The 18467-nt window shown below is 39.5% G+C and overlaps 1 protein-coding gene across 1 annotated transcript; it reads left to right on the top strand.

Moving 5' to 3' along the window:
- Positions 1-188: 188 nt before the first annotated feature.
- On the top strand, positions 189-17896 carry LOC127643856 (von Willebrand factor A domain-containing protein 7-like). Its single transcript, XM_052126772.1, has 7 exons — positions 189-248; positions 11029-11313; positions 15384-15477; positions 15649-15777; positions 15884-16070; positions 16407-16574; positions 16752-17896. Exons 2-6 carry the CDS (start codon positions 11158-11160, stop codon positions 16555-16557), a joined length of 717 nt encoding a protein of 238 aa, XP_051982732.1. The 5' UTR covers positions 189-248; positions 11029-11157; the 3' UTR covers positions 16558-16574; positions 16752-17896.
- Positions 17897-18467: the final 571 nt, after the last annotated feature.

Here is an 18467-nt window from a genome sequence, read left to right as displayed (position 1 = left end):
GGATGATTTATACCCATGTGGTGAATTGTCCAGCAGCTCCAAGATCAGTCATGGCTTCACTGGCTGTAGTTGCTGTATTTGTCCTCTGGGATGCGCTATTTCAACCACCCCAGGCTGCAGCATTTCCTGTCATCCCATCAAATGGCTCCCTCACTCATCAGGAAATCACTCAGATCGCCATCTTACGCAAGACTGCAGAAGTGTGCCGAGATATAAACACCGCTCAGGGACGAGACTTTACACTAACAGTAAGAAAATGACATGGGTGTGAGCTATTCTGGCAACTAAGAATTGTAGTTAACAATTTTTGTTCCATAACTGACATATTTCGCTTTGTTCTAAATAGTTTTGCACTAATATAAGTGCTTTCATCAGCATCTAGTCTTCTTACACTCCTATACCTCCTGTACCACACTCGACCTTGCCTGGTCTTCCTATCTTCAGTCCCTTTGCATTTTGTCCCCCAGCTCTTTCCATTGACTCTTTGCTAATACTTGCTTAGTCAGGATTGTTTGTTTGAGCCTTCAAACCATTGATGTAGCTAATTAATTAGACCTTGTCCCACCCTGAATATTTCTGATTATTCTTTGACTTCAAATATATATTTATAAAACCGTTTAAAAAAAATTCATAAATTCTCATTTCAGAAAGTGTGAAATGTGGCTCTTTTCTGTTATGGAAAATTTGGTTAATTTTTTATATATATATTAAAGTGGGACAAAAACTTGGCTCATCCAATTTTACTGAGGCCCACCTCAAAGTAATTTCCAGAAGTTGGAAAATAATTCACTTGTGTTTTTTATTTTATTTTATTATTATTATTATTATTATTTTATGTGTCTTCATAGCCTTCAAAAAAAATTCGCTTTGGCAATTATAATTGTTTTCCTTTTTTTATTTTATTATTTGTGCATTTTTTTTTTTCTAGGCCACCAGGTGCCACTATCAGTAAGCATGAAATTTCACACTTACAAGGTGACCAAATGTCTGCGGTACTTTATCTGTTGATTTAAAGTTACTGTATAATACAATAACCATGTTTTGCAGCTCTTAATCAATGAAAAAAAAAAAAAACATTTTATAATGTTAGACAGTATTCTAATCCCACAATTAAATGAATATACCTCAGGTTACATGATTCATATGTCTTGCATTGTCAAGTGTGACAACAGAAGTTATTTCTGATTTGTTTAATGACCTTCACCACTGGGAATATCCATGCTGTTATTGACATTGCACCTTTTTAAATTATTGGCCTATGTAAACTTGCCTTAGATCAGAGCATCTCAACCTTATTTTTGTGAACGCCCTCCTATTTCATTCCCTTACCCCAACCACCAAACAAACAACCCCACATTTATTTTGTTAATAAATTCAGCAGGTTATGCATCTCGAATGTGAGACCAAACCTTGGTTTTTTTATTTTTTATTTATGCAGATGGAGGGCTATATCTGTGACCTATAAAATGAAAATGTGAAGACTGAAATGTATAAAAGTGATATCAAAAATAAGTGAAAAGACCAATAATATTGCATATTATGTCCCACTGAAATGCTCATTCCACATTACAACATTGAGTTGGATGCAGATGTAAATTTACTTGTATCAACAACAGTAAGGTTATCTCTAACATATAGAAAAAGTAAACCTGTTATTTTCTCTGACACTCAAACCAAAATATTTTAGCTTTTATTTATTTTATGTATTTCTATTTCGTCTTAAAGAAAATTGTGTTTGCCCTTTTGAAAATTGCATTTATTTGTAACCATACCATAGTAAGCACATGGAAGCACAGATCTTCACTACCATGGATCGATGTAACATGATTTCTATAAAACAAACAATGGCACTTAGTCATTCTAAACCCTCACTCCCCTAATGTACCCTATGAGAAATTTAATAGAGCTGAAGTAGTGATATAATATGTATTATGAATCTATGTCTGCCTAAAATACAGTTCGTGTTCAGAATCAGCTTTATTGCCACGTATGCTTCCACACGCAATTAATTTGTCTTTGTGACAGGAGCTTCCAGTGCACAATACAAAACCGCAACAAGACATGAATAATAAAATATTTCATAGAAAATAAAGTATAGAATACACAATAAGAGGGAAAAAAAGATATGATACTATAGTACATTCAAGGGTGGTGATGTAGAATTCAAATGTTGTCCGCTTCTTGCACCTTGCAGGTCTGCGTGTAAAAATGCACCTTTGCGCTCGTGCTGCTGTCTCCATTGTGTTGAATCCATCTACAGAGCCATACAGGCGTATTAGCGGAGGTTGTGCCTCCGGCTGTGTATTTGAAGCTGCAAAATCAGATACTTCAGATGAAATGCGGTACAAATGCGCACCAACCCGTATTACTGAGAACCAACTGATATACTCAAAGTCTATATAAATGTTTTGATGCAAAGAGTAACTTAATGATAAATTTGATAATTATGACTGGTAAATACCCCCCATTTGTAACCTTACACCCCCGTCTCTAATAATTTGCTCTCAGCACCGGTGGCGGCTCCTGAAAAAATTCTTAGGGGGGGCAATTTTTCTGATAATGATTAAGGTGACCCATTCAATGGGTACCGATTTCCCCTCTAGCTACATAAGTTACAGGTGGAAAGCTATGTAAGAAATTAGCATCAAGGAGCCTTCATAAGCAAAAATGACATGGCTCCGCAATTAATTATTCCACTTTTTCATTACTTACCAAAAGCAATCCAATTTTATGTAATGTAAAATAGCTAAACAGGACACATTTTCAAAAAGATATGTCCAGCAACAACATAAAGACAGGGGCAGCATATAAGTCAATACCAGAAGCATTTATTAACTGATCTCAAAAGTATTGGCTTACAAAAGCAAAATAAGTTATCACAGGGTGTTTTTTCACATTCCTCAATGCATAAACAATCTGCATTTCCATAAACAAATTCAATATCAGCTGAAAATACAAGTAGACAAATTGTTGAGAGAAGTGGATCTTTAGAACTACATTTTCTGGAATGTAGGATATCACCAATGTGCTACTTAATAAAAGCAAAGTAACGTTGTCCCAAATAAGTGAACGAATAACTGAAGCTTGACCTAGTGTGGTCTGTGCATCTTGGCTTTACACATGGCAGCACCTCATCATTCTGGTTTGGTCTTCAAAGTTTAACTAAATAATTCTATACACATTAATTACTTAGGCCTCATGGTTGAATTGGAAATATGTGCACCAGAGCATAATTCACAACAAGCGAGCAGGAGCTTTTGATAGAGACCACTGAAAACATTGATGCAAGTTATTGGTAATAAGCAATTTGTATAGACTTCCATATTCTGCCCTCTTGTATAGATTTGTGAAAATGAACATGAACAGTGATAGACATTTTGCCTGAAAACAGCATTTGAAAATAATTTCTAGAAAGGTAAACCGCTATTTGTATGGCTTTGTAAATATGAACAACCATATTCTGGCCAATTCACATGAACATATTTTTTTATTTTTTATTTATTTATTTTTTATTTTTTTTAATGAATGAAAAATAACTATTTAAAACTTTGAAATGATTTGGTTTGTGCGTGTATTAATCAGGCATGTTGAGGACGAGTTCCCTCTCCATTGAAAGCATGGCCAGTGCATTCAGATGTTACTGGCCCATTGAATTTCGTAGGAATGTCTTAACATTGAGAAACATCTCTCAGCTTCAGCTGTTGTCATGGGAGTAGTTATGAGGATGTTCAATAGAGTCACAGTCTCAGAGAATGTCTCCTGGAGGTTGTAGCTCATGAGAACCTGGTACAGTGCCAGTGCACCACAGCAGCCCTTGAATTCAGGATTCTCATTAGATGAGAGAGAGTTCTGTCTTGAGCTTTGCCTTGTTCAGCATGGTGTATGCATTCACAGTGGCATTCAGAGACTCATCAAGAAATTAATGGCAGTACCTTTCAAACATATCTGCTTGCAGTAAGGTAGCACTCACAAGGTGGCCAGTGAAAGAGAACCTTGCTTTGGTGTGATCCAGGATGGTGTTGCAGACCTCTTCAGACAGCCTCTGCTTCTCTTCTCTCAAAGCCGTTCTGGGTCTTTTGGCTCCTGTTGCTACTTGCAGCTGCTGTAGACAGGAGTCCCTTAAGGCAAACAGACCAATGTGTTTGTTATGCTATGTACAGTACTGTAGTCTATGTGATGCACAGGTATATGCAATTTATCCACGTATAGTACAAAGATTTCAGTTCCACTTAAAATGGGCAGGGATGCATAAAGTCTTTAGTGTTTAAGTTAGCCTTTGAGTCTCACCTAGCCTGGATGTTCAGCACAGTATACAGTTTATAAAGTAAGCTAGATTACACCACTGGCCATATATAATGAGAATAATGTAATTTCTAACACAAATGCAGTCTCCTTTCATGCAAACATTTTCAAATGACAAAGCTCTGCTTTTGAGAACGATCGAATGGTATTGTTTAATCTTACCTTATTGTTACGATATAGGTCAGCCAATAGAGGGCACCAGGGAGCTATATTAGGAAGGGGGCGAGGCAAGGAGAAGAAGTGTGTAAAAAAGATAAAATGCACGAGGATGGCTATGTTAAGGGAGCTAAAATAAAAGCTAGTGCTTGACCCATCATGAGTCTCCTTTATGAACATGAAACATGGTGTCAGAAGTCAGAACCAACAAAGACTGCTCAAGCCGAACAAGCAAGTAAATAGTAGACATACTGACGGACAACGTATTTGTTAATTAAGTTACTCGTTCAGTCAAGTCAGATCAATAGCTAGCAGCCATGGCATACAGCATCCCGGTTCCAGAACCCATGGACATAAAAGGTGACGCATACAGCAACTGGACGTTTTTCCGTGCACAATGGGACAATTATGAGATTGCCACGGGCCTGGATAAAAAAGACAAAAATATTCGAGTTGCTACGCTATTGACAGTGATGGGTAAAGAGTGCCATCAACTTCAACGCCATCTACACATGCCGTCGGCAGACAGGGAGGATCCGACTAAGATACTAGATGCATTACAGTCACATTTCGAACCATGCAAGAACGTAATCTACGAAAGGTTTGTGTTTAATGACTGTAAACAAACTCAGTGTGAGACAACAGAACAGTTCATTGCAAAGCTAAGGAAGTTAGCAGACACATGTGAATTTGGTGAATTAAGAGAAGAGCTGATCCGTGACCGGCTGGTCATAGGCACAAAGGATTCAAGTGCACAAGCACGGATGTTACGCGAACCAAAGCTCACAATGAACACAGCTATAGACATGTGTCGCGCGAGTGAACAGGCGCAACTGCAAATACAGAAAATAAGCGGAGCGGAGCGGGATGACGTCATCAACTTCACTTCCCGAGAAAACTATTCTGAACGCGGCAGGCAGGGGTACAAACAGACAAACGTATCTGAGGATCACAAAAAAAGGCAACATAACAACTCATGCCATTACTGTGGATCACTGCATGCAAAAGCCAAATGCCCCGCTTATGGTGTAACCTGTAAAACATGTGGCAAACGAAATCATTTTGCACGTGTTTGCAAACAAAGACAACACAAACCACAGCTGAACTTAGTAGAGGCAGACGTCCAGTCTGAAGAACAAGCAGATGCAATGTGGTACATTTCACATGTAAACTGTATGCAAGCCAACCAAAGTAAATGGTTTATAAATCTGAAGCTGACCCCACACAATGTAAAGTCATTCAATGACGATTCCCATTATACCCTGAAGTGCCAGCTAGACACAGGCTCCACAGTCAATGTAATCGGTTTTCGTGACCTCCAACGCTTACTGCAAGACGGCAATCCAGCTTTAATGCCCAGCAAAGCCACACTCAAGCTGTATGATGGCACGCTAATCAAGCCTAAGGGTGAATGTGACCTCAAAACAGACCATGAAGGGCACAAATACATCCTCAGATTTCAAGTAATGGAGACATCACACATACCACTGCTTTCAGCTGAAACCTGCCAGAAACTCAATCTACTTCAAATAAACACCAACCATGTAATACACAATAATGACACGAAAGAGATGTCAGGCGCACCCAATACAACGGATGAAATCATCTCCAGGTATGATGATGTGTTTGATGGATTAGGATGCCTCCCAGGGGAACTACACCTTGAGATTGACCCCACAGTCCAGCCTGTACAGCAGTTACCAAGACGGATTCCTATTCCCATCAAATCAAAAATTATCAAAGCCATTCAGGAAATGGAACAAAAGGGGGTCATCGCTAAAGTTACGGAACCGACTCAGTGGATAAGCAACATGGTGGTTATAGAAAAGAATGACAAGCTGCGCATATGCATCGATCCTACCCCATTGAACAAAGCTTTGCTCAGATCACACTTCCAGATTCCCACAATTGAAGAAATCCTTCCAGAAATAACCAATGCAAAAATATTCACAGTTCTCGATGCTAAGGATGGCTATTGGCAAATCAAGCTGGATGAAGCCAGCAGCTACCTCACCACATTTTGGACGCCTGAAGGAAGATACAGGTGGCTTCGGATGCCGTTCGGAATAAAACCGGCAGCTGAAGAGTACCAAAGGAGACAACATGAAGCATTGCAGGGTCTTAGAGGAGTCAGTGTGATTGCAGATGACATTCTTGTCTATGGGTGTGGCAACACTACAAAAGAGGCAATGGCAGATCATGACAAGAACATCTCAGCCCTACTACAGAGAGCAAGGGAAGTCAATTTGAAGCTGAACAGAAAGAAACTTCGGCTGAGGCTCCCTAGTGTGACGTACATGGGTCACCTCCTCACAAATGAAGGCTTACGCCCGGACCACGAGAAAATAACTGCAATCCAGAACATGCAAACACCGACCAATGTAAAATCCCTCCAAAGGCTTTTGGGGTTTGTAAACTACTTGTCAAAGTTCCTGCCACGTCTGTCAGACATATGTGAACCTCTCAGACGGCTGACAGACAAGGACGTTGACTGGACGTGGCTACAAAAGCATGATGCTGCTCTGGAGAAGATCAAAGATTTAGTCACTCACTACCCTGTACTGAAATACTATGACATCAAAGAGGAGGTCACACTGCAATGTGATGCCAGCGAGAAAGGCTTAGGGGCAGCCCTCCTACAGAATGGACAACCTGTAGCATTTGCGTCCAGGACACTGACCCCTACAGAACAACAATATGCTCAGATTGAGAAAGAATGCCTTGCCATTGTCTTTGCGTGTGATAAATTTGACCAGTATCTACATGGAAGAGAGCACATCACTGTACATAGTGATCACAGACCACTTGAAGCAATCTTCAAAAAACCCTTGCTGACAGCACCCAAGCGGTTACAGAGGATGCTATTGAGGCTACAGAGATATCAGATACACCTGCAGTACAAACCAGGCAAGGATTTGCACGTCGCCGACTTCCTCTCTAGAGCACCTCAGACGAGCATGACACACTCACAAATGCAGACACCAGCCTCCGTATACGCAATGGGTCTTACCTCACAGGACTTTGAACAAGTTAGCCATTCCAGCGGTATCAATATCTCCACAAAGACATTGGAAACCATCAAAACACACTCTGCCAAAGACACGCTATTCCAAAAACTACATGTCTGCATTAAAACCGGTTGGCCCAACCACAAACGTGCTGTCAACGGCTTATTGCGACCATTCTGGACTTTCAAAGAGGAACTAGCCAGTGACAGTGGCCTGATATTCAAAGGACAGAGGATTCTCATTCCTGAAGCTCTGCGGCCTGCCTTTTTAGAAAAAATCCACACTGGACACTCTGGAATTGAGGCTAGCCTGAGAAAGGCTCGTGAGGCAGTTTTCTGGCCTGGCATCACAGATGAAGTCAAAAACTTTGTCAGCATTTGTGCCACATGCAACACTATCCATGTGAAACAGCAAAATGAAACATTGATTCCACACAAAATACCTCACCTTCCATGGTCTAAAATAGGAATGGATCTATTTACTGCAAACGACTCCATGTTCCTAATTATGGTGGATTACTATTCTGACTACTGGGAGATAGACAGCATGCCAGATTACACATCATCCACAGTCATTGAGTGCTGCAAAAGGCAGTTCAGCAGACATGGCATTCCCCTTGAGGTTTTCACAGACAACGGACTGCCTTTCAGTGGCATGGACTTTCAAGAATTTTCAGAGGAATGGGACTTTAACCATGTCACATCATCACCATATCACAGCCAAAGCAATGGTAAAGCAGAGTCAGCTGTAAAAATAGCAAAAACACTGATAAAAAAGTCTACCTTGGAAGGGGGAGACCTCTGGAAAGCAGTTCTGGCATGGAGAAACACCCCAACAGAAGGCCTTGATAGCTCTCCAACTCAAAGGCTCATGTCACGGAGAACACGCACTACACTGCCTACTGGAGAGGCCCTTCTGCATCCCAAAGTGGTGCAAGAAGTTGTCACAAGAAAAACAGCCAAGCAAGCAGCAGTGAAGCAACGGTATGACACTACAGCACGCGTCATGCCAAGCATAATTCAAGGGCAGACAGTGCGGGTCCTTCTTCACCCCAATAACCCAGCCAGTACATGGGCGCTTGGCATCTGCATCGATCAGCTCAGTGACCGTTCCTACATACTGCTAGTGAAAGGCAAGAAATACCGTCACAACAGAAAAGACATTCGTCCCGTGCCTGAACAGCTCAAAGTCACCGTACCAGCAGACCAACCCACCATAAATGATGACTACTGGGGGACAGGAGAGTTTTCAGAGAGCAACGCACAGCAAATAACAAACAAAGAAGATACTGTACCACCCACAGTCCCAATTCTAAGACACACAAGAACCAGGTCCAACATAAAAATGCCTGCTAGATACTCTACGGACTATGTTATGTAAAAAAAATAAATAAATAAAAAAAATAAAAATACTGAACTATTCATTAAGCTATTCACAGAATAACAGATAGTTTTGTTAAACCTGTTAATCTGTATAAGGGGTTTTCTGATTAAGTTGGGTTATGTTCTGTTGTCCAATTTCAAGAACTTTCCTTTGTTATGTGAAGGGAGATGTTACGATATAGGTCAGCCAATAGAGTGCACCAGGGAGCTATATTAGGAAGGGGGCGAGGCGAGGAGAAGAAGTGTGTAAAAAAGATAAAATGCACGAGGATGGCTATGTTAAGGGAGCTAAAATAAAAGCTAGTGCTTGACCCATCATGAGTCTCCTTTATGAACATGAAACACTTATGGCCTGCACACTGTTTGTGAAGCTGTCGAGGGCACGTTTGATGAAGACGGTATTGATGTCCTTCTTCTGGAGCTTCTGGTACAGATTATCGACGTGGGGCATGATTTTGTGAAAAAGCCACATGAAAAAAATGAAATCTTCATGTAGCATCCTCACGTAGCCATATGCCTCTCTCATGGTGGGCTGGGCAAATGAACCCAATAAAGCCGTCCTGATGGCTTCAAAACTTTGTATGAGGTCGTCTCGATTCTCGTAGACAGTGTTCACGACTCTGCTGTTGAAGTTCCACCGTGTGGATGAAGTTCTGGGCAGTCTTCGTGCAACAGTCTGGTCAAGAATGCTGGTCCGTTTGGGTGACCGGGAAAAAAAAAGTTGCAATCCCACTCAGATCTGAAAAGAAAATATTAACTTTTTTGATAAGAGAAGTAGCTTACTGCATGATCAAATTCAGCAGATGTGCATAGCAATAAACATAATGGGCATTCTTAAAATGCTCACGCACCTTTTGCTGCACACCAGCCTTCTCTCCCCTCATCACACTGGCTCCATCGTAAGCTTGCACAATGAGTTTAAATTTCTCGTTGTCGGCAAAAAGACCGTTCAGTCTCTCCTAAAACACACTGGCAATTGAGATTGATTCCGAGATGGGAAGAAACTAAAGCGTTCCTGCACTTTATGGTTGCTATCGATGTACCTCAGCACCAGCAGTGTCTGTGTAGAAACGTGTGGCAATGTTCACTCTCCCCAAAGCAGACAATCTCAAACAGCTATCAATGTGGGTCTTTGACAGCTCATGTTTCTTTATCTTTTCTGAAAGATGGTGCATGTCTGTTACACCTGTCGCTGTCAAAAGCGGTGCTGTCTGCCGTGCCGCCTTCAGGGTGAAAGAGGCAGGGGTAGCAGAAGACTGCATTGGCTATGTCGCAGCCTGCTAGCCAGGTTTTTCATTTGTACCGATTTTTGGAAAATCCTTGAATGTAGGACTTTCCCCCTTTAGTAGAAGCCTGTTGAATGATTAAATTTGGTCTGGGAGGTCCTAATTGTTTCGTTGACAATTTAACTTGATTTGTTCGCCGACAAAAGGAACTTCTTTCAAAGAGACAATCTAGAGTCACTGAACGCTAGCCATCTTGACAGTAGTACGTGAATTGATTGACGCTGCTACCCGCTCTTTTCTTAGTTACGTTCATGAAAAAAAAAAAAAAAAAGTTACGTTCATGGTTACGTTACGTATGAGGAAAGCGCGTAAGTGCAAGCCCTCCCGGAACCCATAGAGATTGAATTGAATGCTCTGATATTTGAAAAAAAAAATATTTTACATGAGTCTATGAGAGACTTCTGGGGCGATTTTCAACCTGACTGAAATCGCCCCAAAAGGGGCGGGGCCATTTTAAGCACGACTTTAGCCTGATTGGCAGATCAGACGTCTAGATTAGAACACTGATAACGATTGTTGCAGTGATAGAATTGGTTAGAAAAAAATCCTTCCTTTTCCCGTTTGGCAGTGCGTCGCCCATATCGCCCTAATGAACATACCGCCCCTTTGCATCCTTTAAACGCCCTGGGGGGTGGGGGTGGTACCACCCCCATTTAGAACCCCTGCCTTAGATGGATGTCTTTGACCATTGGGGCACCTCTCAGTGCTAAGTGAACCATTTAATTTACCGTTTTGACCTCTTGTGTATGACCAAAATTGTTGGTTAATGTCTTACCAAAGAGGTACTTCCTTGTTATCAATAACGAGTTGCAAGTGTGGCAAAATTAAATTGTGATATTTTTTTTTTTTAACTTCTAAAGATTGTTTCTGTGCTTCCTACCTTTCACCTCCCAGATCGACAACAGACTGAATTCAACTGCTGTCCTAAGAGCCTGCTCCAGTTCAAATTCTGGTAAATTACAACTATTTAGTTTTAATTTGGCTCTTACTGAGACTGGCCTTAGCAATGCAGCAGTGGATGGGATGCAATTTAGTGCTCCGTATCATTTTGATAATGAGGCTTTCAGAGAGGGACGGGAAATCATCACTCAGGGCCTAGACGCAGTGAAAGCCAGCATGAAGGCGGGGAGCTTTTCATCCGCCCGCATCAGACTGGGGATTGTGTGTCATACTGTACAGGTATTGTTATTACTGGAGATTGTTGTTTGATGTCTATGAAAATATGTGTGGAGTACGTTTTACTTTATTAAAAACTCTGCACATCTAAATTTCATGCAAGGCTTGAAATAATAAAAATTATGTATAATAATCAATCAATCAATATGGCATATTTAAAATATGTAATCATTACGGATTAAAATTCCTGTGTACTGTATTGTATGCATTGATATAAATGACATGGGTAGATACCTCACTTGTTTTGGAAATGTCAACCGCGTCACCATTTTGGAATGGTCAACAAGGAGACCTGTTTGAATGCAAGTCAGTGGAGGATATATTTGCCATGATATATTTATTTGGATTTTGCAACAAAAAAAAATGGCTGTTTTACAAGAGAAAGTCTGAAAGCGTTTCATATGTGGTTCTCAGAAATAATGTAAATTATGAAAACTGAACTCCTTAATGTGTAAACCTTAAACTCATGAAATGGTAATCTACACTGATCATCCACAACATTAAAACCACCTGCCTAATATTGTGCCACCAAAACGGCGCCAACCCTATTCTTCTCGCCACAATTGTACTGGGTGGTTATCAGAATTACCGTAGATGTTGTCACTTCTAACCACTCTGCCCATTCTCTGTTGACCTCACTCATCAACAAGGCATTTCTGTCCACAGAATTGCTGCTTACTGGGTGTTTTTTGATTTTGGCACCATTCTGTGTAAATTCTAGAGACTGTTGGGCTTGAAAATCCCAAGAGATCAGCAGTTACAGAAATACTCAAATTGGTCCATCTGGCACCAACAATCATGCCACGGTCAATCACTGAGATCAAATTTTTTCCCCTTTCTGATAGATGATGTGAACATTAACTGAAGCTCCTGACCCGTATCTGCGTGACTTTATACACTGCAATACTGCCACACAATTGGATTAGATAATGGCATGGATGATTGTTGGTGCCAGACAAGCTTTTTTGAGTATTTATGTAACTGCTGATCTCCTGGGATTTTCACGCACAACAGGCTCTAGAATTTACTCTGAATGGTGCCAAAGACAAAAATCATCCAGTGAGCGGCAGTTCTGTGGATGGAAATGCCTTGATGAGAGAGGTCAACAGAGAATTGCCAGACTAGTTTGAACTGACAGTCTACGGTAACTCCGATAACCACTCTGTACAATTGTGGTGAGACGAATAGCATCTCGAAATGCTATTCTAAGATGTGGGTTGGCACTGTTTTGCAGAGGTGGGGGGGCTTGAGTTACATGACTTGATTTAGTGGCAAATTTAAGTACTTGTGACTTGCTTGACTAAATGAAGAAAATTACAACTTTGACTTGAGAACCAGCAACTCGAGAGCTGACTTGACTTGAACTGCATGACTCAACAATGACTGGAGTGTTTTTTGTTATTTTCAATAACTTCTAAATGGTAATGAAATGTTTAAAAAAAAAAGTGCAACCTCAATTAATTAATATGCAATAAGCCCGCCAGCACCACTGATCTGTATTTGCGCAGTTAACGCTGTTCTCACAATGTGCCAAAATGACAGATGAAGTTCCTAAAATAATATACTTTGGATATAGTTTTCGAATTGAACAGTGTGAATAAAAAAAGATTTGCCAGATGCACAATATGCAAAAATATCAGATGCAACAGATTTCATCAAGCATTTAAAAAAACCACATTATGAATCCAGAAAGATTCCTATGTAAAATTACTGTTCAAATGTTTGAGGCTTGTCCGTAATTAAAATGATTCCCGATTACTAATGTTTTGTAGCGGGACAAGTTTGAAATTCGTTCTCAACAGTCAACAATATACCATAACAATCTTTTGGCAATAAAACGTAACAGGCAGATTTGCAGTCACAACACTTTAAAACGTGACTAGTATAAAATATACAGAATGACTCGTGATGAAATCTAAGTCCTCTCATAGTGATTCTGAAGATTTAAACGAAAGCCCTTGAATGCATTACTTTTGACAATTTTATATAAATGTATCTCCGAAGCTTTTCTGAAGATAGTCAGTTCGCTTCAATGGCATTTTCTTTTCATCTTCCCTCCGTATAATGCCTAATGAAGTATTGTTTAGGAGCGCAGGGCAGCTTTGTGTACAGGCGATACCAGGGTAACGCCCGTTTCACACATACTCCGTTTGCAGTGCGTAATTTTATTTTTTCCGTACCCATGTTAACAGGTTAGAGCTTTTACACTGCACGCGGATGCAGTCCGTCGATCCGTTCCAGTTGTGGTGCGTTGGTTTACGGACCGAGTCTATTTTTGCTGTGCTGCACCGCACTGAATTAAAGTGGCAGCGCATTGTTCACATTAAAATAGACATAGATTGTCAAGAAACTGTAGTAATTTCATCATATACGCATAATTACAGTTAATGTGTTCTACAGTTACTAAATTACAGGGTCAAGAAAAACTAAAGTTTGATTATAGTCCCAAAAGTTGCAAAATGCCATCATATATGATTTTTTTTTACCCCCCAAAAAAGACAGAGTGAACGCAAATGCGTCTCATTCTCCTTCTTAGCAACATATATAGCGCGATAGCTTTTCAACTCAAACTACATGTAAAACTAAGAATCACAATAATTAAAATTAATTTTCATACTGTTTCAATGTCTTAAACCATGTCAAAGTTAACGTTTGGATTTAAAATTAAAATTCCTTACACATTTTTGATTTTGTGGCACACAGAAACTGCGGATCAGTAGCGCACTGCAAACGCACGTGCTGCTCCTGTACCGTATACGCACCGCATACGCACTGCAAACGGAGTATGTGTGAAACGGGCGTAACCACTGTATATAACAGCGCCACCTACTGTCAGAGCGAATTTGCATTTTCATTCAGCCCGTCTGCCGTTTTTGTTAGATCAATGTGAAAATCTGACCGCATTTTTACACAGCATGCACGCAGTGTCATACATTTTATCCGGTTAATTAAAAAAAATCGATTGTATTGTATCTAGAAGTATTCACAGTATTTTTAAGTGCCCACGACAAAAATATTGTGCATGTTCATTACGTGTGCGCGTGTGTGTGTGTGTGTGTGTGTGTGTGTGTGTGTGTTGCATTACTACTATACAATTTAATATAAAAATTTATTTAAAGATATCTGTAAGTACATCTTTTCAGAGGAAAAAAGAAATCTATATTTATTTAAAAAATTTAAATCTATTTATTTTAGTACGGTGGCTTGACTCGACATGAAACTCATCTGGACTTGATTTGTCTGCGCTGCAATTGAGACTTGACTTGATGGTTAAGACTCGAGACTTGCTTGTGACTTGAACATGTGTGACCTGCTGCCACCTCTTGTTTTTGCGGCAGGAGGTGGGAGCGAGACTTTATTAGATAGGTGGTGTTTATGTTGTGGCTGAACGGTGTAGATGTAATTTTAGATTATAGACTATAAATTACACCAATCATTTCAGTTTAATAATTTGGTTAAATTATATCCCAGGTTATCATTTATAATATATATGGATAGGACTTACTATATGAACTTCCTATTGGTGCTATTGAGTATGAGAAATATTGATTTATTGTTATGACCTGTCCATCCCATTGCTTTGATGGTCAAAAGTCATCAGCTTCTATAAGAAGCTTAAGGCATCAAGCAGTGCTCTGATCAAACATTATTCATGAGAGCGTTTCACCAATACTTTGTTTAATTTGGACATTTCAAATCTACAATATTGACCAATTTTTATGGCAAATCAAATCTTGTGAAAATTAGCAGGTAAAGATTCCAGACTGTTGCAGACCACATCTGTCCAATCACTGTCATGTGTTTACAAATAGCTCTTGACCTTTCCAGTATGGTGGACATGTTGACATATTGCGGTCCATTGGAACAGCTGAGACATCTGTGTATTTATATCTATGATTGAACCAATGTCCACATTTGCTGAACCATTAAAAATAGTCAATTTCCACTGGAGTCAGTGTTTATTCTTTAAATTATTTAAAGATTCCAGTTGCACTAAAATGAGAAGCCCCCACCCCCAAGTAACAATGGATACTAGGAACAGTTTGGCCAAATATATGTGCTTTTGTATGCAGGATTTCTATAGCCATAGTAACTGGGTGGAACTGGGAAACACTGCTCCTTTCAGCAACCTGATCAGTCCTGGCCTTCCCCTCAACAACCTAGCAGGTATAGTAGTTTCTGAAATAGTTGCTGTGTATTTTCTTTATCTCTGTCTGTGGTAACAAATGACCATTTTAAATTTCTGTAAAACTTTCCACACATGTAAAATAATCAGTTTTGGCACACTTTGCATATTCTGTGATCCCTCGCACACTTCTGAAATGTTTGCATATCTAGGCCTCAACACAGCAACATGCAGAAGTTGCGATGGAGAAAACTGCAGTAACAACATTCTCCCAGAGATCCTGCAGCAGAAGCTATTAACTTCAGGATATTTTAGCCTTCTCTCTTCCACCAAACCTGCAGGTTGGGAAGCTTAATGGGCTCTATCACAAAGCTCAGGATGCTTGTAGTTGAGACCACAAAGCTACATTCACAAATGCTTGTTTAATAAAATCTCTCTCTTTCTCAGGCAAGTGTAGCCATGGTGGCTTGTTTGACAGGACTAGTTCAAGTGAACCCAGTGGAGGCATCAATAAGGATGAGATCAGCTCTAGTCATGGCTTCCTACACCACCGTGCTGCAGACCTGGCATTCTTTGCTACCATGGACTTGCTGGAAGACATTCGAAGGGCCACAGGCAACCAAGCCTATCTTCGGTTATAGTACCTTTTTTATTTATTTATTTTTTTATGGAAAAACAAAAGTTATTTAGCAATGTCCTGGCAGCTCTTTCAAACAATGAAAGTTAATAGAAACTGGGGCTGTCCCAAAAAAACATATCAATGTTCTATATTCTCATTGGAAACAATATAATAGCTTTGTGTGAGGAACAGACCAAAATCTAAGTGAAACTGACAATTTGTGTTTTTTAATAATAATCGGAATTTTGGAATTGTCCTCACAAACAAATATCGTATGGCTTTTAGAACGCTTGGAATATATAGCACATGGGCTGTATGGACTACTTTTATGGTTGGCTCTTATCTTTTCAGATTGATGGGTTTCAGACAGGCCTCAGTGCTGGCTTTTGTTTTTGACACCTTAGACCGTTTTTTGGATGACTTTGAAGAGACCAAGAGAGGTCCTGCAGTATCATTGAAAGCAGGAGAGGAACACCAGAGGAACCTTCAGAGTACATTCTAGTCCCTTTAATGATCTAGGTAGGCTTAATTTCACTTAATGAAAATGATAATTAAATTATATGTTTGATAATGACCTGAAGTTCTGTCAGGAACAGAAAATGTTGAAAGCTGATTACGAGAGTTGTCATGACTGAAATATGGATGCTTTTGAAAAGAAAGGTTCCACTTAGAATGAGAATTTGTTTTTTTTTCCAGCCTAATGCCACAGGAGAACCTTTTTATTTCCAATGTTCCCTTGGAAACCACTAAAATGGCTTTATTCACGAATGCACAAACATCCTGCATGTACCATCCTGCACACTCCCTTAAAGAGATTCTAAGATGTGGGCTGCGATCTGCATAAGCAACCTCTGTTTGGTCTTACAAACTGGTGTTGTCTATCGCCGATTGGATGTATTTCTGTCCGAGAACACTTGATGGTACAGGCCTAGAGTCTTGTCTTAAGATTTTATTCACACAAGAGCACAGCCATGGAGGATCCAGCAGCAACCTATTGCCCAAAATGAACTGTGGCAGGCTTTGGATGCAGAATAGGACTGTGGGAACAGAAGATTGTAGAGGAAGTACCATTGCAGTCAAAATTTGAAACTGGAAAGCAAAGCAAACCATATAAAAAAAACAATTACTATAACTAAGAACTAATTACATTTGTTAGGAAATTACAACACCTGATTCTCTTGTTTCCAAACTAAGAAAAAAATGCATCGACTATATTTGCTGTTGCTGGCTGAGATGCATGGACTAGGGCACCTTTTTTTTTTATTCAAAGTGCACTGTGCATATCGTTTTTGATATTGTAGGTAATGTAGAGTCAAGTTGTGATGTGTGTATCTTATGATTACAGATCTTGGACCTCTCATAAGGACTGAAAAAGTGGATACTTTCAAAAAGCGAATCAATTCCTTTTCAGCATCTGGTCTAGGAGACCTCCCAGAGATGTGCTTATCAGGACATATGTCTTTGTCTGTTAAATATTTGTTTAAACATTTAATATATTAAGATGTTATGATGTTTGTTATTGTAACACTCTCTACCAAATCTTAGAATAAGTTGTTATACTGGGCTCAGATTTGAGGGCCACAATGAAGCCCAACTAAAAGAATGTTATGATGTTAATCTTAAATGTCCCTGTCTTTTGTGTTTTACTGTCTTATGGGCCTTCTATTTGGCATTTGTTTTCACTGATGCTGTAGCAAAGGATTTGGCATTGAAAAGCACAATGGAGGCCATGATTGAAAACAGTCAACAGTGAATTCCTGCAGAAATTCAAATGGTTTTATTTCTGTTAGGCTCAATTCTCTGTCTGCGGTATGTTATGGATGTCAAAATGAATAAATAATTTACCCCATTTACTTAATACACTACTCTTTTGTGTGAACAATTCATCCATGCATGTGATTTGAAAGAAGAAAATAAATAGAAATGAATTTAACCCTAAACTGCATATGTGGGTCAAAAAAGACCCAGGTGGAATTGAGATGCTTATTCTTAATAAAACAACTTATTTAAATTTCCTTAGAACATTTTTATTAATTTACAGTTTTAAATGGTTTGTATATCTTTTATAATTAATTCAGAGTGGACATCTGTGTTCCAGTGAGGCACTTACAATGGAAGTGAATGGGGCCAATCTGTAAATTATAACACCCACTGTTTCAAAAGTATAGCCACAAGACAAAGTGTGTGTGTGTGGTGTGATTAAATAATTTATGTAGGTTAATAGGTGCAGAAGAGCAAACAATTGCTGGCAATATGACTTTAATCTAGAAAAAAAAAAAACTTTTTTTACCCTGGAACCCTGGAATACCTCAACGTCATAAATTAAAAGATTCTGCTTGACCAGGCACCAAGAAGTCTCAAATCTGGCCAATAAAACTATCAAAAGGTTCTTGTTCAGATAACGCATGACTT

Source organism: Xyrauchen texanus, chromosome 5, assembly GCF_025860055.1.
Source record: "Xyrauchen texanus isolate HMW12.3.18 chromosome 5, RBS_HiC_50CHRs, whole genome shotgun sequence".
Lineage (NCBI taxonomy): Eukaryota > Metazoa > Chordata > Actinopteri > Cypriniformes > Catostomidae > Xyrauchen > Xyrauchen texanus.
This window is presented reverse-complemented; position numbering and strand designations above follow the sequence as displayed.